A 25,033-nucleotide genomic window follows, 5' to 3' on the forward strand; every position below is an offset into this window, starting at 1 on the left:
ATGGGGTTGTTCTTCAGTAAAAGCCAGGTAAGGAAAGAAAAAGGAGGTTCTGTGATGAGTTGTGTAGACAGCCCCTTGATGGCAGGGGGTACCTGCTGTAGGATGTGGGGTTCTGCCTCCTGTACTTTCAGCTCTGAGATTTCTTCTTCAGCAGCAAGGCTGAGAGCAAGTGGGGCTTCTGCCTGGGTTTTGTGCCTGCTTTGTGTTTTGGCCTTGAGGAATGAAAGGATTTTAATGCTGCAGTAATCTAACTACTTTGAAAATTCCTAATTAAAAAAAAATATATATATCTTTTTATACGTTACTGTTGTCCTTCACTTCCATCCAACTGAGCTAGGCAAAACAACCTGCTGAGGGAATATAAGGACATGTCAGAAATATCAGTGAGTTCATTGGGAAAGCCAGGAAACTAATATTACGTGATGTATTAAATACAGCTCTTTTAAAATTTGTGGGTGGTTTGGGCCGTAAGGGAACAAATGGTAGCACATTGTTATATACTGACCTATGGGCTTGTTGCAGTGATATTCCCTGCCCTATAGGCAGAGTGCTTGAACTGTTGTATCACTGCGTAGTTTTGCTCTTTTTCTTTTGCTCCTCTTGGCTGTTGGTGGGGTGGTTTGTTCTTCTTTGTAATTTTTTGTTTGGTTGTTGTTTTTGTTGGTTTGGATATTGGTTTAGTTTTGTTTTGTTTTGTTTTTAATTTAAAGCATTAAATGTGCAAATTTCCCTCCTTTTATTCCTTTAAAAAAGACAATTATCTAGGGAACAAAGTACCTCAGCTTCAGACCCCGTACTTTTGATTAAACACCATGTGTGTCTGATCCTTGCATAGGATGGGAGAAAATGACAAAATCGAGCCAGTTTCCTGGCAGGTTTGGTAACCACTTATGGCTAGGTGGTTTCCCAAGATTTCCATTGGTATTTCCCTGTGACTTTTGCGAAAGGGGAGATTGGATGGGCTGAATTACTCAGAGAGAAATAATTACAGAGTTCTTGCTTTCACTTCCCCCTACTGAGAAGTTTGGGATAGGTCTCTGGAAGACACTTTTCAGGTCCTCATTGTCTGGGAACCAGCACGGCTCTACGTCAAACATAACAATGTAGTGATATAGCTGTAAACCAGCTGACAAGCAGCATCATTACACCATGATATCGTTACTAATTCCTGCCCTGCTAGATTGTCTGCTATTTATTGTGAAATACAGTGAATATATTTAACATCCTTTGAATTCACGCAGACGGAGATGTGTGTGTGTCAGCTGTATTAATAGCACTGCAAGGCTCACTATCATACATTTCTTGTTGGGTTGCAAGAGTCAGACACCTCAGGTCAAGGGTTACCACAAGTTTCTTCAGAATGGAAAATGGAGGACATCAGATGTTTGGTTTGTGGTGGAACGTACATTTTGGCTCTCTGGCCACACCTGGCTGAAACCTAGGATGAAGGAGAAGAAAACGCAAAAGAAAGAACTTTAGTTGAGAAATGCCTTGGATTGTTGGAACTGTAACACTTAATTCAATGCTATCTCTGACTGCGCTTCTGTTCTTTCTCTCTTCATGCTCATTCCACAACTTTTGCATGCTGTTCAACAGACAGAGCCCTCTCCATGCAACTTGCTCACTGTAAAAATCATACGGATGAAAAATGCCAGGAAAGCAGATTTGTGTGAGTATCTTTGATATAACCTTGGAGCATCAAGATGCTTGTAAAACTATTTGGAATATAACCAGGTGTCACACCGACAAGTATTTATAAAAGAAGAGAGACAAGATGCATAACTGCAATATGCTGAAGATGAGATAGCATAGATGGAAGTTATTATTTATTCTTTTATCTTTGCCAGTGAAAGTTTTAAGTCTAGCCATGAGTTATAGTTCAGATGTTTGCACAGAATGCATGAAATATTTCACGTATGAATCTTCAAAGAAAGGTATTTTTATCCACAGAGAAGGCTATAACAAGTTTAGATGGGGCACTTCTTTCTATGGTTCCTTCTTACAGTAATGTCCACCCTGTGCATCCCTGGGCCTGTTGCAGAATAGTTTATGTGAGCTCAGGACTGCATACTTGACATCGCTCATGGACTGTCAAATTTGATTCAGCCATGGGAACAGCCATGGTTCAAAACTTGGCTGGGGGCTTACAGTGTCAGCTTTTTCTGTTCTTTATTGCTTTTAGAAAATGTCCAGGAATGAGAGTTACGTACAAGTTTATTAATGCGCTATAAATATCTGAACTGCAAAGCACTAGAAAAAAATCTGTGAATGACAGTCACCTCCACTCTAAGGAGATGTCTGATTGTCTTACATTCATTCATTTATACAAATAAGAAGGTCTGGATCTAGCAATTTTTTCTAGGAACCAGACCAAAATGAATTTCTTCAGTTAAAATGATGTAAAGTGATTTGTTTCGAGTTCTGTTATAGTTTCTTTAGATAACAAAGGTATATAAGGAGTGTCTTACTCCAGTTTTTATTGGAGGGAAGTAAGATGCTTTGTTGTTGCTGAATGTATGGGGAAGAAGGATCTGTATGAACCTTCCTACTGGACTACGTTTAAAGTGCAGAAAGGAGATTTGAAGCGCAGTTATAGGCTGGGGAGAAATCCCTTGCTACAGCTAAGGCCTAATTGAAGGTACAAAAGTGCACTCTGAACTGAAAGAAAAAGGTGTGGCAAACCATATCCTTTAGATACCTCCCCACAAAACTGTGTTTTATTAAACCATTGGCCTGATAATGAGCTTACCAAACTTCCTCTCCAGCTTTTTCTTATCTAGATTAATGCTTTCTATTTATATCATGTCTTGAAACTGCTTATATTCTGAAGGGTGTTTCCTATGTTTTGATGCTGTTCTTCTCTACACTAGAAAGTTTCTATGGCAGGGGACACATATTGAAATGCTCAGGCATTTCTGCTTCGTAGTCCAAGACACATCCCACCAGCCTGTAAAACTGCTTAAAGGAGCAGTTTGCATAACAAAGGTGCTTTCGGAGCATGGCAGAGGGTCCAGAGCAATAGTAAAGCCACAGCACTGGCTTTCAAGACTGAGGCTCTTTTGTCTTACACTGTAAAGCATATTCTGGATGTTGACTTGAAAACAGAAGAGCAGACAGTCACTGCCAATATTGCCAAGCTATCATCTATTTGAAATGGCAGTATCAGTCCCAATATTGAGGGGAAAAAAATTTTCACAAACAAACCAAAACTAACAGTTGCAAAAAGTGAATGCTTTGCTTGTTAGGTACTTTCATCATGGAGGAAAAGAAAATCACAGAATCATAGAATCACACTGCCTTGCTTATGCTTGATTGCTGGATCTGTTTTTGAATGACAGCTTCTTAATTCCAGTAACATTTGATTTTGCTGAGTTGAAAATCTGCCATTACATTTATCAGAAAGATCTGCTTTTACACCATTTCAGGACTTAGTTTTCTTTGCAGCCAGACTTGTAAAAGTTGCGTATTTCAATGAGACACTCTTGATCACAAAAAATCCTATATTTCAAATGGTTTAATAAATAAATTTAACCTCTGGTTAAACTCACCGGCAATATGAAAGTCCAAATTACATGTTGGTAACTGTATGAGACTTTCACTGAGAGGCAGAAAAATGGGAAACTTACAATAAAAAGTGTACCACTTGTACAAAATTTTGCTGGCTTGTGTGTAAAGCTGGGAGAATATTTTTGTTTCAGTCATATTAACAGTTCCCTAGAGGTTAGCTTGACACAGCCTTAGGAAACCCAGGAGCATGTGTACTTCGATCACCAGTGATGTAGACTTCTTTAGAGTACCATTTTCTTAACACTGATAATTTTTTTCTTCATTCTTCCTTTACACAGCTGTTTTTGTCATTTTTTTTCTCCTGCAAACTTTTCTAGATAGAACAAGCTGGGAGTTGTAACATATTTCTCATGCATCTTACAGATGTTTAACCATTTAAATCAGCTCATTCCGTCTGTCGCCAATTGTGCCCATCCTTTTCTTTCAGAAGTCAACCTCATTTTGCCATTTTCTGTCATAATCACTTCTTGCACTAGGTTTCTATTGAGTTTTTGTTTCACTTTGTTTAATATTTACCTACTGTTTAGATTTCTCAACCTGCTGCTGCAAGTTAACTTCATTATTGGTCTACCTGCTTAATTTTTCAGGTAATGGAGATGGGAAAATTGATCCCTAACAATAGACTCTCAAAGCTTCACTAACATCTCCCATGGAACACATAATACAGCACCTTGAATGGAAATTCAGTGCATAAGATAGTATTTTTATCTAAGGAAATTTTCATTCTGCTTTTCAAATCCTGAATCTTTTTAGTTCGCCCTTGCACTGTGCCATCTCTTCTTCCCACCGACCCATCGGTGTGTAAATTATAACACTAATTTCCATTTGTGCACTGATGCATAGCTGATAGCATTGATACCACCTTTGAAACCAGGGCCCTGTTTGTGTTCTTCACATTCCCCCTTCCCACTGAGCACACCTACGTCCCCCTCAGGCTCAGTGGGGCTCTTGATATTCTGGACCTCTGAACACTTGCCAGTTCCCAGATTTGGGCGTGTATCCCATCTGCATCCTGACTCCCTGACGGGGTGAGACTTGGATGTGCACCAATACAATCCACCCTAAAGAACATGGCTTTCTCTGAAGAATATTGCAGATTTCAAGCTCAGCCTCTCACAGTCCTTGAGCAATCACTATAGCTCTAGAACAGAAGGACATGTCTTTTTGCAGCACGTGGTTCAGCTTGGGCTATTCCCATGGCAGGAGACCCCTGATGCCAAAAGTTTGTGAGCTCCAGGCAGAGACTGAACAAGTTCATAGAAGAAAAATCCAGTGAAGTCTGGCTTAGGAAGTGTCTGAATCTTAAACTGTGAAGGCTGAGAGAGCATTATATGTTGCCTGCCCTCTTTTACTCTTCCTTAGACACCCACCACTAAATGTGGGGAGTATTCTCCTCTGGCACTGGTTTTCACCTCTAAGAGGACCAAGGGCCTTTCCCCAAAAAAGATAAAGGAGCTAAAGAACAAGATACTGGAGAAAAATTAAATCATTAAGTGAAGTTAACAAATGGCAAAGAAAGCAAAACAGGCTGTGAAGGTTTAAACAAAAAGGTCAGAACAGGCAACTGCACGAGGGCGCTGAGCTGAGGAATTTTAAGCCATCAGTCACTGCTTCCTGAAAACATCCAAGAGAACCACTGCCTGTGGGTCCTGGGCTAAATAGACCTTTGACTGATGTAGAGTTAAAAATATTTTTCAGCATTTTATTAATAAGAAAATGACATTTTTTAAAGCTTTTTTTTTTAAAAAAAATAGGCTTGTTAATTTTGGAAAATTCCAAGTTTGGTCTTTTTTTAATATAAGGCTTATTTTATTTTGGGTACAATATGCTATAAAATTATTAAGTATGTTTCAAATTTTTATTGAAACCCATATTTTGCAACATTGCATTAACAGTTCATCATTAGGCTTCTGAGATCCTCAAAAGAAGCAGTCAGTGAAATACATTATTGTTTGAGGAACTATGGTCCAATGTGATGCTTACTGCAGGAACCCGCAGGCTTCCCCTGGTGTTCTGTTCTTGCACTGTTGTTATTGTTTCATCATTATTTATTGCTTACTTCACCATTTAAGCAGTGGCAGTTACTCACCAACAACCTATTGTTCTAGGTGCTGCTTGAGATCTCATTACAAAATAAGAGGATGTGGACTGATAAAAGGAGAAAAGGGGGGGGGGGGGGAGGAGGAAGTAAGGATTTAGCTAGATCTCAGCAAACAGAAGTTTTAAGCAGGGATGTAAACGAGACTGCTGATGCTGTTGCAGAGTTACTTGGAGGGTGCTCTACCCAATGTGAAGGGCAGGGTGGGAGAGTGTGAAAGGTTTTTACTGCTGTTTAGCTGTTTTAGGAGGTAAATGTTGAATGTTTCCTGGAAGCAAGAACTGATCTCCCAGGACTGAATGAATTCTGACAGTCTGTGAAGGGCCTTGAGAAGGGAGATGTTTAATTTTAAAGAAATTAAATTATTTGAATAAAAAAATTAAATAGGTTGGGTTTTTTTAATTTTAAAAAAGAACATTAAAAGTTCCAGTGATCAAAATTATCTAATATTCACCACTCTAGAAAAGAGCAATGCCTGGCTGTCCACCCACCCTCAGCCAGATCTCTGCTCAGCTCCAGTGTGGGAGGAAGATGCAAAACGCTTTTCTCAGCTGGTGGTGACAGTTTATGATTTATGACATGGATGGGTCCGAGTGCAGGGAGACATGATGAAGGAAATGATCTGGGGAAACGATGTTTGAGACCATATTCTTGGTTCAGATCCTTTCAGCACCTAGAAATAATCTCAATGTGAGCACTTAAAGGCAGTCCGAGAGGAGACAGACATCCAGCTTTCTGGCCAGGTTACCAGTGGTCTGGTGGTTGCTTCTGTTAGCATCAAAAAGGCGTAGAATTAAAATGAAACCATTTTCATTTAGTCCTGTTTGAATTTGAGCTATCTATGAGGCAGGTGAGATGTTAGCTTGAGCCAAGAACAAGATTTTTAGCTTGTACAAGAACAAGATGTTAACTTGAGCCCTGCATTTTGGGATGCAGCATGGTGTTTTTTTCAGCATGGGTCACATTACTGTAATGCTTTCTAATGGTACAACACAATTACAATCCAGTCCTGCTATTATCCTGGAAGATAATTAGAAACTTAGTGTAATAACTGGACGAAGAGACCGTGCTTTCATAAACACCTGCTGCCACACCTGCTTTTGGCAGGATATTGCCCCACAGTGATACCATGGCTGCCACCCTGAGCATGTTTGACGGCTGCTCACGTGTTGTGGTGGAGGGGAGGGACACGACAGGTCCCTGCTGCGAAGCTCTGCGGTGTGTTTGAGCGTAATTGCTGTAGTTAGGTGGTGGTTAGGCTTACGTACCAGGGTAATGATGATTTGCTTGCATGTGGCTGACAATGGGAACCTTGTATGTGTATGTGAAAAGGCACTTGATACAAGGCAATGGGATACTGTGGTGTGACCAACCTGCTTGGGCACAGGATGTGCTGTGGAGCGCCAGTTCTCACATCTGCTTGTACGTGGAGCTGGTTGGGCAGAGTGTGGTCCTGAGGTACCTGAGATATGTAAAAAAGGTTCCTGGGTGTTCTAAGTGCCTTCCTCACAACACCTGGAAAATACGTCACGAACAAGGGGTAATTAGGTTTCGAAGTACAAAAGGCATCACCAAACACATTTTGCACAAGGGAAGAGGGAACCATGCTTGTTTAGTGGTGGTGTCAGAAGTCTCACAGCGAAAGTCAGAGATCTAAATGAGGTCAGGGCTCTGCTGTCCAAGTGGTTATTTCTTCAAGGCATATGATACAGTGCAAAAGCAGAGAGTGATCACCTACGGAAACAAAATTGATGCAGTTTTGAAATAATACATTGTTCTTTGCAACAGACAAAGTCAGTACATGTATTGATGTATGGGAAAGGTCAGTGACATATAATTTGGATCACTCACAGGCATGCATTTGGCCATTTCTGGCTTTCTTCCTAGTGGGGACAAGAGCTGCCAGCAGTCTGTGCTAATATCAATCTGCACTTCCCAAGAGCCAAAAAAAAAATTTATATATGGATGTTTCCTGTATGCACACAGAAGTTTGGGAGCTATTAGGACTGTTAGAAGCTCAGGTCATTTCCATATGTTTTGATATTTTTTTAGAATTTATTTATCTTTGTATAAACCACAACTACCTTCATCAAAGTTACTCTTTTTTCATTCAGTTACGAAGAAAAATGACTTATGTCTCAGGGGAGTCAGGGGAAAAAATAAAGTCTGGCTTTGTTAATCCTTCAGTTACACAGGAGTGCGATAAAGGGCCAAGTTGATTATTCTGTTTCCCAAAGCTAAGTTTACCAGTAAAACTGAGTGGGACAAGACACAAGTCTATGCAGATGAAGGTGTGTCTGCTATGCAATGGCAAGAATGCTTGAGTAGGTGGCGTTACAAATAGAGGAACTACAATGCTAATGATGGGATTGGCATTTATGAGCAATACTCCCCCATGCTGTCTTTGGCACTAGAGTAGGCTGTCATCTCTAACTAACAGATCTTGTTCTGTAGGGTGATCATCCCTGATCTTTTGAGTGTGGGTCCACAGGATTCTTAATCTCCTGATTCACATTTGTCTTTTATTTCCTAATAATGATGACAGAACATATTTGGAGCAGATTGCTATGACCTCAGAATGAAAGTGCTTGTTGATGATGTAGACCTGCAGACTGCTGCTAACCACAGTTTCACATCACAGCTTTGGCCCTGAACATCCATAACCTATGATGGAGCTCAGCTGGGAAGACAAACTATGCAACTGGTCTCTTCAGCTGAGAAAGGAAAATAAAAACATTAAAGCTGCCCTCCCTACATCTGGAAACATTAAAATTAATAGATGAATGTTATGACCTGCCTCTAATTGAAACAGCAAACCAGTGCTTGTGCAAAGAACTCACTCTGTGCTGGGAAGCATGGGCAAGCTTTCACCTGCACATAAAGTGTTGCAAAAACCTTTACCACTCTGGCTGAGGCACTGAGATGAAGGTGAAAATAGTGACATTAAGCAACATTTTTTTGTACAGCTTTACGGGTGAAAAATTTGCCTCGGGACTTTCTCAAAGTACATGTTGCACCATAAAACTTTTCAGCATTTCGATGCTTTTCTCATATGTGCTTATTTTAACCCATTTCACAGAGGTTTAAGTGCAATTTACCTCCACAGAGAATCAGTTTTTTATTTTCTATTGATTTTCTTTTTCTTGAAAAGCTCTGTTGTTGAGCTTTATGTTGTGCATGTGTTCCCTTATTTAACTTCACAAAATAGAAGAAAGCAGACTGAGATCAGTCTTCTGGAAGACCTGGTTTCTGTGACAGCAATGAAGCTTCATGGGAACCTTCAGTGCAATGAGCTCCTTCCTGCCCTGCACTGGCAGCCAGATGTGCTAGAGAAAGAAAGGGTGCTCCAGAAAGTAGACAAGACAGAAGTTACAGCCAGAGCTACCCCACAAACATTAAGGCATGTTTATGCCTACCTTTGGAAGCCCTTTGAAGTCTGATATAAATAGACAATGCCTATGTATCTTTTTGAAAAGGAATGCAATGTAACTGTGTATTTTGAATGTTTATTGTTTTTTCCAGCAATTAGAAGTAGTTCTCAATCAGAACAAACTGCTGGGCTTATACAAATTAAAAGAATCTGGTTGTTTAGCACTGGCTTTAAGATACCTTAGCTGGCATCTTTGCCTGCGTTCTGCGTATTGTCCTATGTTCTATGCTTCAAAATTCAATGCCTTGTAGGGTACTAGGTATGTTTTACTGGTCCATTGCTTTCACACTTTCCCCCTCCTCAACAGTTACCCAGTCTGATTGCTATGTGAGCCTGAGCCTGCCAACAGCTTCTGTTCAGCATTTCCGCACCAAGACAGTGCAGAACAGCAAGAACCCAACATGGAATGAAACCTTCCACTTCACAATTCAGAGTCAAGTTAAGGTAGGTTCATGGCTATCCATAACAGGTATTCTTACCAGATATCAAACTACCATATAGCCCTTCCACTCTGCAGGTCTTTCTGAGTTCCCTTATGAAGTATTCACACTGTAGATATTTAGCTCTTCATGGTTGGGTAAGTCTGTACCTGTCTGCATAGCCAATAGAGTCTGTAGAGAGCAACTGCAGAAATTCTATTTTTTCATTTTTGAACTTCTTTCCCAAGTTCCTTCAGCTAAAATATCTGTAGCATGTTTATTCAACCTTATAATCTGTTTGCTTGTTTGTTTTCTTGATCCCAGAACATTCTGGAGCTTAAAGTTTGTGATGAGGACAACACAACTGAAGATGACCATCTCCTCACTGTTTTCTTTGATGTCTCCAAAATCCAGCTTGGAGAAAACATTCAGCTATCTTTCCAGCTGAATCCACAGGTATGGATAAAATTCAAGGGCAAAGCTAAGGGGATGTGGTCAGGTGAGAACGTGGCTATCTCAGCTTTTCTTTCATGTGTCCCATATACAAGCTTTTCTTAATATTCATTTACCCACCTGAGTATGTCCGTATGTTTCGGTGTTGATGTCAAGTTACTTCTGTAATTACAGCAGGTTTTGGGCTCTGCTTCTACAGACAGAGTTGGCCAGTGTTATTAGACTTGATGGGTTGCTATCCTTGATACCAAAATATCAAGAGTTTACCCCAATAATTTTGCAGTTGGGGCTGGTGTTTCTGAGCTATGTGCTTTGTTCTGCAGTCGTAAACCCCAAACCCAATGTGACATTGAGCTTATTTGGAAAACGAAGAGAACACAGCTTACATAGCTGAACTATTAAAATAGTTGAACTTTCAGCAGGTCTTGATTTCATATGGTTGAGACAACTTTATAATGAAGTTTTAAGGACAGTGTTTAGGCCTAGAAATATGAGACTGAGTGTTGAATTAATACCTCTTTTAGAAAGGCTGCTCCTTCATGATGTATTTTTGTAGTGTCATAGAGTGGTTAGACTTGGAAAGAAACATAACCTCATCTAGTTCCAATGCTCTCCTATGGGCAGGAATACCTCACACTAGACCAGATTGCTCAAGGCCCTGTCCAGCCTAGCCTTGGAACTTTTCCTTAGTGCTCAAACTAGGAGGACAATAAGATAAGGCACAAAACCTACAAAGGAGGGAGAAAATCTCAAGGGGAGGCAATTACAAAAGATGAAGTCTGAGCATGCAAGGAGTCTATGTGCACAGACCTCATCAAACCAAAGCACACCCTCCAGAACATCCTGGGCTTCATACGGTCAGGTGTGCCACTATGTTCATGTGTTGCCAGGCACACCTGAGCACGCTGTGGTTGAGGGCTGGGAGAGGGGCAGGATGATTTGGATGTATCAGAGAAATCCAGCCTTACTCTTGATGAGGATTAGTGGGGACTGTGAGAGCTTGTGGGAGGAGAAGGGAAAGGGGAATTGTGGCTCTCCTGTGAAACAGTGAGGGGTCAGCCTGTGCCTACAGAAAGGGGAGCAACTCCCAAGAGGCCCTGGATTATGTATTGCATTCGTCCTGCAAGGTCTAAACTAATGGATACGATGTTAGAAGCATGAAACACTAGAAATACAACATATACAATGTGAAGAAAATTAAATCTGCTGCATGTGCAGTAACAAAAGGTGGACAATAGTTTATAGAGAGACCCCTGAAGAGCACAGATTCCCTTGGGGTATCTCTGATCACAAGAGGACTAACCTGCAGTGACAGCCTTCATTTTCTTTTGCAGGGAAAAGAGGAGCTGGAGGTTGAATTCACAATGGAGAGCAGGTACGTAAGGTCAAATAGATGATCTACAGAAATGTAAGCCAGAGAAAATATGTTGCTGACACAAAAGATCAGTTTATACTCGTTGCCCCCTGACACCATCACTGGGTGAATAGAACAGAGGTGGACTTTGTGTGTTCAGGAGATGCTTGTGCAAGGCATTTAATGAAGAAGGGGTGCATGACAGTGCATGATGTGTGTGTGTACACAGCGGGCATCCAGACACATGGAGAATGTAGCACAGATGTTGATGGGAGCGTAGAGTTGTCCCTGATGGCTGCCGCTCACCAGGCTACAAGGGGCATCCTGCAGAGGAGGTTGTTTTGAGTTTCAAACCCATCTTGCTCCTGACTGAGAGATCCCAGGTGCTTGCTTTGTCATAACAATGTGGGGAAAATGATACTTGGAATTTGGATTAGTTGTGGGAATAGACTAAATTTTATTTTTACTGTGTTTCTGTGCTGGCTGCACAGTTAATGGAGAGAATGGGCATGCAAATCAGTCCTTGGGCTGCTGTTGATTTTTAAGGTAATAGTTTTTCTTTTTTTTTTTGTTACGGGGTTGGATGAATTCACCAGCTTTTCAGCTCTGTTTCCCAGGTTTAAATTGAGAAATATGGGGCAATAGTGTAATTATGTCATCCCTGTGCTAACTTGTTTCAGTGTGTCAGAAAATGATCCTGTCTGATAAGTAAGGAGCTCTTCCATTCAGCAGATCTTCATAAACAGTTTAAATTTCAGACCGAAGGCTGTAAAAGGCAAATTGGATTGAACGGCCAGCTACAATTTCTGATGCTGTTTGCCCATGAAGCATGTTCAAAGATGGATTTTTAAAGATAATGAGTTTATGATAGAAGCAGGGTCAAAAAACTCAACCAGACAGGTAAAAGAGAGTGCTGGTTTTGAACTGATTGCTTTCCATTTTGTCTTTTAGTCCGGATCCTCCTGAAAACATCGTTACTAACGGAGTTTTAGTGGTACGTTTTATTTCATAATCCTTTCCCTGCCATATAGCAATGCTTATTGCAAAGCTAGTATTAAAGATTCCAGCTAGTTGCTCCACACAGTGACATGAAGGCATTGGCCAAGAGGCAGACTAAAGCTGGTGTCAGTACTGGCTTTCCCAGATGATCCCTGCAAGTGACTCACGCTGGGAGAGGCTGCAGCTGCCAAAGCTGTGGCTGCCACCAGTGCTCATCTCTGCCCAATCTGAGCTGGGCTCAGACAACCCTCTGGGATCTGCCAGGGAGAGCCTGGCTGAGCACCCTGCCCAGGGAGCCTTCCCCTGCTGCCAGTCCTCCCGCAGGCCCTCTGGGGCTGCTTCTCAAGCTGGGATTGAGCAGATCCCTCCTCTTTCCTCATCTCTACATGAGCTGTGATTTCCCATGTGGAAGCCCAATGCCACTTCCCTAGATCTAGTAGAGGGGTTATAAGGCACCATCTCTCCCCTGAGGTGTACGCCCCAAGCCCTGTGTACTGCACATGACTGAGGGACCAGCCAAGGCAGAGCTCTGCTAACAGCAAGCACCTTTTTCTCTTGCCCTGGTTGTCTTTTACAGTCCCGTGAAGTTTCCTGTTTGGATGTGCAGGTGAATGGTGGGAGGCTGAGGAAGGACAGTACAGGTGAGCCTTTCACTGACTTACAGGGGAAATCTGAACGTCACTTTATAGCAAAATGCTCAGTGTTTCACACTTGAACACCGGGGTTTGAAGTTATTTAGGATGCAAGACAATCTCACTGATGCCAGTGGCCTGTGGAGGAGGCTGTAGTTGGTAAAAAGTAGATTATTATAGAACATGGTGTGATGAGCGTGTGGTCTGTTTTCCCCAAAAAATACTTTGCTCTACAATTGTGTCAGATGCTTGTAATATTGTGAAGTATTTGTGCAGGAATTGATTATTTTATTTTTTGAGCCTTAAACTGGAGCTAACTCTTGTTACTTCTTGATTCAGAGACATAGAAAATAGAATGAGGATTTGTAAACATTTATAATTTTAACTTCTTAAAATTTCTTTCAGTATAACAATGTAAAACATGACACTCAATATATTTCCAAAGACATCAGTTGCACATTTTAAGCAGTGCATTGATACCATGTTGAGTCTGTTCTTGTGGACGTGTGTTATCTCCTATGCAATATTTAAACTCACTCTGACTTTTCCTGATGGCCCCAATCCAGCAAACTGCTTAAGCACATGGATGGTCCAGTTGAACTCAAGTTGAGCTCAGTGAAGAAGTCTGCTAGATGTGGCTGCAAATGCTTGAGTGGGATAAATCTTTTGAAGGATGATTATATACTTTTGAGTGTGTGGATTTGCAGAGTATTTTTCACCTTGAACCTGTGTTGATTTCATTCTATATAAAGACTGTTTTTCAGTTACTTGAAAACACATACCTGAGGTTTATTGTGTGAAAGCCAGTGCAACTATAGCAGTAGGTGCTATATGGCATGTTCTGGACATAAGCTCTAAAGCTGAAACCTAAAGGCTAAGTGTGTATTTATTTAACCAATAATTTGGGTATCAAAATAATTACTTAGGAAAAACATGTATTACATTACTGTGCAGAAAAATTATCCACCTTTTTTTGAAGAACTTGAACTTGAAACTCCTTTGCTTCAGAGAGAAAGTTTGCGTTAACTGTGGATGGGTCATATGAAGGAACCCAGATCCACACGCTGAGCTCCTGCCTCTGCCCGACCTCCCCGGCCAGGTTCCACTACATCAAGTATAATCACTCGGCGCTCACCGTGGCTCTACCACGGCGGAGGAGGCTCAGCCGGGTATGTTATCATCACTAATGTGTAGCTGGCTCTTTGCTGTGTATTTCTTTTGGGGCCTCTGAGACCTGAGTATGTGTGCAGATGTGTATATGTATGGAATTGGTAATTCCATGTATGAAAGATGTGGGAAAGACTGCTTTTACCCTCTTTTCCCCCTTTTTTTGTGTAGTAGTTGACTGTCATTACTTTTTTTTTTACCCTTTTTTCCAGTCTATCTCAAGTCAAAATGAAAGGGATATGAACGAATCTGTGACTCTAGCTCTGAACTCACTTCCTATACAAGAGAAAATAACAGTAGCAGAGGTGAGAACAAGTCTTTCTTACTAAAAACCAGCCCAGCATATGGACTGGCTGATGTTTGACATATTCAGGCTGGTGGGTGACAAGTCTTATAGTTCAGTGATTCAATTCCTGTCAGAAATGACAAATGCTACAGTCTAAGGTGTGAATGACAATCACTTTGCAACTATGCAATATTTATTCTGCATGTAGTTCTAGGCATGCTGCTCAACCCTGTTCTGAGTTTAAACTAATTTCCTCAGGACATATCTAACATGTTCATCGACATAGTATGCAAGCTAACAGTAATGGATATGACAATTAAGACATATTTGTGAAGGGAGAGCCTGAAGCGGAGGATAGAGAACATCCATATGCCTGTGGTTTAGGTGTCCAGATTTCAACAACCTTCCCAGAAAGTGATGGGTGAATTAGGTGTCCAGCTATGAAAACATGAGGGGCTTTAAGCCCACCTGCTTGGGAGAATGGCCCACTTCTATTCAGCCCAGACTGTACTGGAACTTATTATGTCTCTCACAGCCCAGACCATGGCTGGCCAGATTCTGCAGCTGCATTGCTAACTGCAAAGACAGTGAAACTCAGCTCATAGATGAAGTGGGGGAGGAAGGTGCAGGATTAATGACCTGAGCATGCTTACACTGTTTGTATTGCGATTTTCAGGACAGGACAATTGACTTGTACACACAGGCAAGTGAATGGTAAGTGTGTCTCCAGCAAGACCTGATCCTGTAACTGGGAGACATTTGCGCCTACACAGATCTCGTTTGAAATCAGCAGGGGTCCGTGCAAGCTCAGTTGTAAGCAGAGGTGTGTTTGGGTTGCTGGCTTTTGTTTGCCAGGCTCACCTTTATTCAGTGATGGAGAATTAAATCATGGGTACCCTTTCCTCCAAGTTTCCAAGCTGTTAGTGCAGCTCAATAAGTAGATCTCAATTTGTATGCACTTACTATGGCTACAGGTGGAGAGAGCAGCTCCACAAAATCAGATTTCTGTATTATAAAACCAAAATAATACAAAGGCATGGTAGCTGTTGCCCTAAACTGCAGTGCTTGTTGACTGGTTATCTACTTATAAGCATATATGGCAGCAAAAATTAATTACATGAGCAAATAAAACCAGAAATGTGTTGTAGGTACCTTGTTACCATACCAGGACAGTATGTCATGTTCTGCTCTGCCTTCCCTTTTGCATTCTTGTTAGTAGCTGCAGCAATTAGCAGAGGCCTGTCTGTGTTATTTCTCATTTACGCAGGCTGGTCTGTAAACAGACATAAGCATAGATAGAGTTGGCCATGGTGAATAATAATATAACAATATTTGTGCCCTGGTCTCAGGACTCAGGGTCTGTTTTACAGAGCAAGAAACCTAGATGCCCGCCTGGGGTTTGACCTGTGCACTGATGAACAGAATTTCCTGCAAAACCGGAGGAAGGTGGTTGCTGATGCACTGAAAAGTATTCTTCATCTGCAGGAAGATCTACAAGAGCATGAGGTAAGTAGGAAAGGCACTGCTGGAGTACTTTACTCTCTCCTTTCCCTCAAGCCTGGAGATGAGGAGTGATTTCTCACCTCCACTGGATGGCACATGAGAACCTCTGTCAGCAGCTCTAGGGCACTGTTTGCAGCCAGGGTGATCTCAGCTGGAGAGCTCAACAGTCTGTCTGGATGAGCAAAGTCTCTATTTCCACTTGGCTTTCAAGTAGATCATTTGAAGGAACTTCAAACCAAGGGGTTTGGTCCATGTTTCTTAAAAAATCCTTCCTGAGGTGCCAACATCTTCTACTATACCCCACAGGGATATCCAGCAACCTGCATTATTTATAACTTACAGAGCAGTTGTTTGATCTCTAGTTTATGTGTTACCAGAGTTTGAATGTTGCTTTTGCACATCTGTCATCTTTTGACATGGATGTGCTTTAATGCCATTTCTCAGCCTTTTCTTTTTGCCCTTTTCTGTGTTGAACAGGTGCCTATAGTGGCTGTGACCACAGCAGGATGTGGGATAAGAGCACTTACTGGCATGTACGGCAGCATCTTGGGTCTTCAAAAGTTGCGTGTTCTGGATTGTGTTTCATACATCAGTGGCTCCTCTGGCACAACATGGTGAGGAGTCATTTTGATACTGCTATTTGGGTCTTGTGGTGTTAAGCAAAACCCAGGCTTTGTCTAGGGTTTTAAATTTCGACCATGGTAAAAGGGATCTCCTGAGTTATTACTTCCAGCTTTGTCTGTGAATGTCAAGGTTGCCCATGAAAGGCCTATTATGCATCATGCATTTGGTGTAATTGAAGTGACTTATCTCTCACCAGAAGAGGAGACTTTATTGCAAGTGCAACCGTTCTTAATCCTGTGCAAAATGTCCTTTATGGTTACTTACTGTTGGACAGAAACAGCACAGATGGCTGTTTGTGTTGGATTCCAGACATGATTGACTTTAGCTTTCTGTTTCTGCTCAAAGTAAGCTCAAAGAGTAACCTAAAGATAAAACAGTAAGTGGTCAAAGGTCTGTAAAGTGTATCCTCTGAGTTTCAAAAGCTTCTTCTTCATTTCTGTCAACTCTCCATTGTATTTTCTGCCTGCAGGACAATGACAAAACTGTATGAAGATGCTGATTGGTCACGTAAGGATCTTGGAGAAATAATTATTGAAGCTCGGAAGCAAGCAGCCAAGTGTAAGATGGGAGCTTTTTGCTTGAGAAGTCTGAGGAATTATTACAGAGAGCTGAGCCAAAGGACCCAAGCAGGACATAAAACATCTTTTATTGATCTGTGGGGGCTCATGATTGAAGCCATGCTAAATGATGGGGTAATGTCTATACATCTTTCTTCTCATAAAGTTTGTGACTTTATGATCTTTATAAGAAATTAAAACCCTAGGAAAAGACACTTGGTGTATAGGCAGAACACCACTTATTTACATTAATAACTTGGAGACGTAGCATATGTCTACACTGGAGCCTAAAGTGTGGTTGAATGTAACATAGAAATGCTCAGACTAGCTCTAAAATAACCAGCATGCTAATTAACACTGTAGCTGTCCAAGAAGTTTTTTAGGTTCTTGGGTGGTTTTTATGGCCCGATGCTTTAATGTCTCCATTGCTGCAGTACTTACACTAGCTGCAGTCACACCTTGAATGTACTGAAGATGTACCACATATGTAGTTACTGCAATTTGTGTTACAGTGATGAGAAAGTGTACAGATCCAGAGTTCCTGAGACATTTTAGGTATAGAAACTTTGATTTTGCAGGTACCTTTCAGCTACTTTGGATTTGATCTCGTAGGACCTCTGGTTCCTAATTGTTGTAATGGCACAAGCAAAACCTCCCGTATTAGCCAGCAGACTGATGATAGCTGGAGAAATAGCTATTTTATTTTAAAATCCTGTACGTGGTTTCTATTTTGTCCACGTGAAACAGGTGAAATGATATAATGTAATTTCATAGTGTATTTCACATTGTATTTCTGGCCTCAATGTCACATAGCAAAATCTGGTAGAATTTAATTTGTCTGAAGTGCACTTGAAATCTCCATTTCATATAGAAGATAAGTTGTTAGTATTGGACAGCTCACAGATTTTTCCTCTGTGGATCTTAACTTTCAATATGGTTTTAAAAAAACATCTGGACAAAGAAGGGCCATTAACACGATGCCTCGAAGAACTCATAACAGATGAAGTACGTGATAACAGCTGAATTATCCAGACCTGCCATAGTTTTTCATTTATATTTAGCAAAGCAAAGTTAGAATAGCATGAGAAGCAGCCCATTACTGTCATTGTAATCTGAACGTAAAACATGGCTGCTTATCTTAACAGCAATTATTCTCCTTTCCATGATTTTCTTGCCCTCTGTTATTCAAACGTGGAAAAAGATTTAGGAGGAAATTCAGGAAAATTATATCCCATATTCAGATTTACAAGCTGATGTCTTCAAGGAGCTGATTATCAGATAATGTGTTGGGTTTTTTTTTCCAAATCCAGAAATGCCACCACAGACTTTCTGATCAACGTCAGGCAGTGAATCAGGGTCAGAACCCACTGCCCATCTACCTTGCCCTCAATGTCAAGGATAAAGTTGCCACCAAAGATTTTAGAGGTAAGGTTTCCATTCTGGAAAAGAGCTATGTTTTTCCCTGGGCAGATACAGCATGGGGATGCTGTAAATAATGACAAATGGTTTTAAATTCTCACTCCAAGTCCTGTTCAGAGGTATAAAGAGTGACCGATCAGCCACAGGATAGACAGCAGCAGTTCAGTATTTTATAGATTTTCTGGCATGTAAGTGTGCATGTTCAGACATTGACTTCAGACTAATAACACAATACAGATCCATGATAATGTCTCAGAAACATTACGAATTCTTATAGAAAGTGTTTCACTGGAGCTTTAGTTTTGCTTAATGTGTGTTTTTCGTGGTTGGCTAAAGGCAGTAATCAATAGAAGTCAACCTTTGTTTTAGAACACAGATTGCTGTGTAAAGAATTTAAATTTTCCCTTAGCCCTGGCTTTGTTCTTTCATAAACCCATAGACTGTGTGACAGCTGGTTCAGTGGTGGCTTTCAGCAGGATTTGCTCAGGGCACGTGCTAAGCCAGTTTGCCTGCTAGGGCTGGCACCTGAAAGGCTTATTCCATGTCTAGCAGCTGGACTGCTTTTAGTAGCAGAGCTAACGTTGCTGGTGCTTGTGTTGGCAGAGTGGGTAGAGTTCACACCGTATGAGGTGGGCTTCCTGAAGTATGGTGCCTTCATTCGCGCAGAGGATTTCGGCAGCGAGTTCTTCATGGGTCGCCTGATGAAGAAGCTGCCTGAGTCGCGGATCTGCTTCATGCAAGGTGACTCACCAGCCTGGGAGAGTGACAACATTTTCATGCAAACACTAATGATGCTAGAAATTAGTCCCCAGAAACCTGTTGTTCTGCTTGTGGCAGCAGAAGTACTGGGTCAGTCAGCTGAAATTCAGCATGTCTCCTGAAACTCAGTCACCTACAAAGGTGGTTTTATCATTTGGACTAAGATAATATGACACTAAAATGACAAACAAAGTTGTTATATGCCTTTGTGAGTGCTTGTGAAGCACCATCATTTCCTATAGCTTACAAAACCTTTGAAAATTGGAGATCTACACTTTGTGGAAGCTGATGGAAATGGTAAGACAAAATAAATATGGCAAGAAAGAGGGGAATCAGAGAAGGAGATGGCTGAAAATCATGGAATCATAGAATAGTTAGGGTTAGAAAGGACCTTAAGTTCATCAAGTTCCAATGCCCCTGACATGCACAGGGACACCCCACACTAAACCATATCACCCAAGGACTCGTCCAACTTGGTCTTGAACACTGCCAGGGATGGAGCATTCACAACCTCCCTGGGCAACCCATTCCAGTGCCTCACCACCCTACCAGGAAAGAATTTCCACCTTATATCCAATCTAAACTTCCCCTGTTTAAGTTTTAAGCCATTACTCCTTGCCCTGTCACTACAGTCCCTAATGAAGAGTCCCTCCCCAGCACCCTTATAGGCCCCCTTCAGATACTGGAAGGCTGCTATGAGGTCTCCACGCAGCCTTCTCTTCTCCAGGCTGAACAGCCCCAACTTTCTCAGCCTGTCTTCATACGGGAGGTGCTCCAGTTTATGAAATGAAAAGGGAAATAAAAATAGGAAAATGACAATGTAAAATTAATGAAAAAATTTTCAGGTAAAATATGTCAGAAGGAAAATCCTTTGAAATTTCTTCTGAAACAATTCTGCCTTCTGAGTCAGCTCTGCTGCTGAGACTGATCTCTGGGAAAATTGGATAGAAACAGAAAAAAGTGAAAGAGCAGCTGTGGAAGGAGCAGAGGCAATTTTTTTGAAAAGAACTTCCTTGTGTTTACCTCAGCACTACTTATTATACCTCTCCCACTTCCTAGGAATGTGGAGTAGTATCTTCTCCAAAAACCTCTTGGATGCCTGGCACGCAGCTGACAATTCAGAGGACTTCTGGCACAGATGGACCCACGACAAAGTGGCTGAAATAGGTAAATCTCAGGTTTTTGGAAAAAACACCCAAACTCTTATGTTTGGGTTTATATAAGAAATTTTCAGGTTTCTGTTGAATTCAGCTGTCCACAGCCAAATTGAATTGAATAAACTTTTTTTAAAAGTAAAAGTATTTAATCTAAAAATAAAATATTCAACTTTTTCTATTCTTTTCAAAGTAAGCTTTGAGTTTCATATTTAACCTACATGGAATCTAAAGGCAGTAATTCCTTTAAATGTATAAATAAAACGATTTTTCCTGTTTTTTTATTTGCGTGGGAAAGTGAATTACTTTAATGTGTACTGAGAAAAAAACAGAAAAATATGAAGAAAATGAGAAAAATGATCCTTTAGTCAGTACAGAATCGTAGTATAGAATCATAGACTAGTTTGGGTTGGAAGTGACCTTAAAGCTCATCTAGTTCTAATCCCCTTCCATGGGCAGGGACACCTTCCAGTAGATCAGGTAGCTCAAAGCTCCATCCAACCTGGCCTTAGCTTGGACAAGGCTCTGGAGTTTACAAAATGAAAGTAAGTTTGTATTTTCACCAAGAAATTAACCAGGACTCACAGCAGACTGTAGGGAAAAAGAACACAATGCTGAGAGCTGTCCCTTTCTTCTCTTTGCACCTAGACTCCTCTTAACTGTGGTTGTAATTCAATTGCATGTCATTTATACTGTGTGTCTTTAGAGGAACAACCTGACTTGCCTGAGAAGCCATATGAGATGGCTACATGCATGTTCACTCCTACAAGTGGCCTCTCCACGACTCTTCGGGATATCCTGACGGACCGTCCTGCTGTGTCCAAGTACCACAACTTCCTGAAGGGCTTCCAGATGCACAACGAGTACATCCAGCAGGAGCATTTTGCAAAGTGGAAAGGTGTGGACAGCACTCCTGCTTATGTGCCTCGGTGGTCATTGGGGCAGGCGCAGGGCTGTGAATTAGTGAGGGCCATTTAAACATCTTGAGGAGAGCTGAGTGAGTGGTGTCCATGGGTTTGGAAACACCAATGAAGCTTGAGCGGAGAGGCTAAAGGAAGCATTAGGATTGCTGCATTCTACCCCAAAGCAAAGGGAAAATCCTGGATGGGAGGGAGATTTGCCTTCCTTTTGCTTTCCAGATGTATTTTTTGCAAATTTGCTAATAACTCTGAATCTTTTACTCTTTAGACACATTGCTAGACGCTTCTCCTAATGACCTGAGAGGCAACTCAGAGCACCTGGAGCTGGTAGATGCAGCTTTCTTCTTTGAAACCAGCTGCCCACCCCTTTTGAGACCAGAGCGGAAAGTGGACCTCATCATACACTTAAATTACACTGGTGGATCACAGACCTTGGTGAGAAGTCTGAAAACTGTCTTGGTTTAGTAATGGTTTTCCCTCTGCTTTCCACAGCTTTTAGACAGTTGTCCGTAAAACATGGAACTTAGCAAAAATTAGCAACAGGGTGTTTCCAAACCATAGAAGAAGAATGAAAATTCCCAGAGGGGAAAATATCTTTAGTTTTCTCTAACTACTTTTAAAATAGCCCTAAACACTTCACCAATGAAATACAGTGTGGCATAGTAAAGTCATGCTTGTTGAGCTGCAACTTCTACTGCAATTATACTTAAGATTGAATAGATTGTGATTCAGGTGCTGAATTTAATCTGCATTTTCCTTTAATATATATTTTATATGTGATTTTCTAGCTGTTCAAGAACAACCTAATGAGTGAAGAATTTCTTCATCTTTATTTTTATCTTTTTTAATAAATAGAATTTTTCTCCTTAAATAGTGAGCTTGAAGCAAGATATTAAAGGCATTTGTTATGTTCACAGAAATCTGATTTAGTTAAAATGGTTATATAGATTTTGAAAGTGGTATTCACCACATAAAAAGGTGGATTTAGTCTTCCAAACATAGACTTGGAATTGTAAACCTGTCCTTGAACAGCACCACAGAAAACATGGAGTTGTGTCATTTTTTCAAATGGAAGATACTTCAATGCTCTTACATTGTGCTGCCACATGACACATGTTTGTCTCTGTACTGCAGCTGAAAAACTCGCATTACATTTCTTTCTTGTACTCATAAGTCTTCTGGAAATATATAATTCAAACAAATTGAGGTGGTAATTCAGTGTTTTGTTAGATAATTCAACAATGTTGATCATCACAAATAGGCTTTTTGATGAATGCTTTTACTGTTTTGAGAAGTACTATTTTGAGATCTAACATATTTTACTTTGAAATCTCATATTATTTCTAAAATTCTAAGTTATAGGTTGGTCTCAAAACCTTGCTGAAATCTATTGAGGTCAACTCACAAGTTATACCACTATATAGACAGATGTGATTATGAATCTTACTGTCTTGGACTGAAAATTTAGTTTTGTTTATATCTACAATCTTCTGACTTAGTTCTCACTTAATTAATGATGCTCTATAACATGCTTTCAATTAACCTGTTCTGTTCCTAAATCATATTCCCATTTTAGAAATGTGCCTTAATATGTATTTAAACCCTCATTACCATCTTGACATTAGGTGTTTTCCTGTAAGACTATTTCCAAATAGCTCCTCAGGGAAGAGGAAAACATATCTGTAGCTGCTGGTGCTCACACTATTGCTGGCTGTCCAGTACTACCACTCTATTTCGTATAACTTGGCTTGAACTACTGGGCTTCAGCAGCAGCCTGATCTTGGGTATCTATCTTTTCCATTCTTTATGCTGCTGCTGTTGGGCCATGACCAGCCCCTGAAGCAGGCTTGCAGATACTTCTCGGAGCAGGGAATTCCATTTCCCAGCATTGGCCTGAAGGATGATGAGAAGAATCTGAAGGAGTGCTACATGTTCGATGGTGCAGATACCCCAGGAGCTCCTCTGCTGCTTTATTTTCCACTGGTGAATGACACCTTCCAAAAATACGTAGCACCTGGTAAGTTAACAGTGCCCATTTAATTTTATTGACCCAACAAATGTTCTCACTCCCTGGACACTTTTTTCCCCTGCTCGAATACAAAAATCCTTTGTTCACTTGTTCCTACTAGAGAATATATTGCAAAAGGGGTTGACACAAACCATTTTTGTAATCAGGTCAAATCTTGGTCATAACTTTAAGTCTGAGTCTTGATGCAATTCAGTGAAAGAAGAAACAAGTTCTGCAAGTAGAGGGATGGGAACTAATTTCTTCTTGTGATTTGATTTCCAGATTTAGTGGAAAATTACCTGTCCAGTACATGATCACTCTGTGGAGGGCCACTGTGCTTTCTATTTTTGCTGTTTAATGTATCAGTTGTGTATTTTGGAAAATGAAAGCACGAACTAACACAGTCACTGTGCAATTTTGGGGCTAGTATTTGAGGTGCAGGCTTTGTTGTCACAATTTCCAAGGCTATTAACATTCTGCTTCTTCCTGTCCTATATATCTTTATTGCTTTTACCTTTAGTATGTATTTTACTTGACAGCCTGTAGGTTGACTGGAGCATGTGACCATATAAAATGTGGTGCCATGAGCTGGGCAGTAGGAGGTGCTGTTTGCAATAGAATGATATTTAGTGAAACAATTTCGATAGAATTTGTTCAGACATCATAGCACTGCTCTTGTCTTCATGGCAATTGCATTTGTGATCTCTCTAAATTATTCTTGCCATAATCTATCAGAGTACTGTAATTTGCTGAGATAATACAAGCACCCTTTTTGGTTCCCCTTGACAGGCATGACACGTAGCGCTGCTGAAATGGAATTGGGCAAGGTTGATATCTCCAGTTTCTGCTCTCCATACTCAACGAGGGAGGTCTCACTGAAAGCAGAAGATTTCAACAAGCTCCTGAAGCTGACTGATTACAACATCATGAACAACGAGAACATGATTCTTCAGGCCTTGCGCATGGCTGTGGCACGGAAGAAACAAGCTCTGAGCCAGCCAGCATCGCAAGCACAGTCCTCTGCTTGAACAGCATTTTCCTCTCCCTTACTAAGTATTTACCATGACAGCACATATGCAATATCTACTTCATTGTTCTTGGCAGCCACCATCTATTTCTAAGATTAACTAACCTTCTCAAAAAAGAAAACTTGAAGTATCTCTTTCAAATCCACACAGTTCAATTCACTAAGTAGGAGCTGCTTTTTTTGGTCTTGAGTTGTGATACCAAACACAGCTGTCTGTGTCGTTAGCACCATCTCACTGTGATGCTCTAGTGGCAAACATCCAGCTGTATGTGACAGGGACAGCTTTCTATCCCTGCAAACTGTTATTGTCTTGGTGGCTAGTCACTAGTATTTTCTCATCTGTAAAATATTCCAACATTTCATTGAGACCAGTGGTTATAAATCCATAAAGCCCTCTTCACACACAAAAGGTGGTGACCATGCACTATCTATTTACTATTTGATTTTAGTAACTGGAATTAAATGGTGTTCTACCTTTCAAGAGTTTTGTTTCCCAACAGCTTTTTTTTGTCATAAACTGTGGTGAAATATATATATATCTTATGAAGGATATTTGATTTTTCAAAGTTGTATTGGATAATGGATGTATGGATGATGGCCATTTAGGTCTTTGATGACATCTCTTCTTATCAATTAAATCAAACTGTATTTGTCAGA

The 25,033-nt window shown here is 40.8% G+C and overlaps 1 protein-coding gene across 1 annotated transcript; it reads left to right on the forward strand.

Annotated features, from left to right (window-relative positions):
• On the forward strand, positions 1-24,517 carry LOC134172543 (cytosolic phospholipase A2 epsilon-like). Its single transcript, XM_062635712.1, has 20 exons — positions 1-27; positions 1,597-1,669; positions 9,403-9,539; positions 9,839-9,970; positions 11,302-11,342; positions 12,273-12,315; positions 12,898-12,961; positions 13,961-14,121; positions 14,332-14,424; positions 15,082-15,119; positions 15,755-15,911; positions 16,386-16,522; positions 17,002-17,224; positions 18,400-18,514; positions 19,112-19,249; positions 20,327-20,434; positions 21,128-21,319; positions 21,610-21,776; positions 23,175-23,358; positions 24,139-24,517. Exons 1-20 carry the CDS (start codon positions 1-3, stop codon positions 24,375-24,377), a joined length of 2,469 nt encoding a protein of 822 aa, XP_062491696.1. The 3' UTR covers positions 24,378-24,517.
• The last annotated feature ends 516 nt before the right edge of the window (positions 24,518-25,033 follow it).

The sequence above is a fragment of the Pezoporus occidentalis genome, unplaced genomic scaffold (assembly GCF_034315485.1).
Source record: "Pezoporus occidentalis ecotype Australia unplaced genomic scaffold, CSIRO_AGI_Poc_V1 ctg46, whole genome shotgun sequence".
Taxonomy (NCBI): Eukaryota; Metazoa; Chordata; class Aves; order Psittaciformes; family Psittacidae; genus Pezoporus; species Pezoporus occidentalis.

Excerpts from the sequence above, each read along its gene's own strand:
- LOC134172543 (XM_062635712.1), top strand. The coding sequence starts at position 1 with ATGGGGTTGTTCTTCAGTAAAAGCCAG. Across the intron at positions 9,971-11,301 it reads CTTTCCAGCTGAATCCACAG|GGAAAAGAGGAGCTGGAGGT; the intron begins GTATGGATAAAA and ends TTTCTTTTGCAG. Across the intron at positions 15,912-16,385 it reads AAGATCTACAAGAGCATGAG|GTGCCTATAGTGGCTGTGAC; the intron begins GTAAGTAGGAAA and ends TGTGTTGAACAG.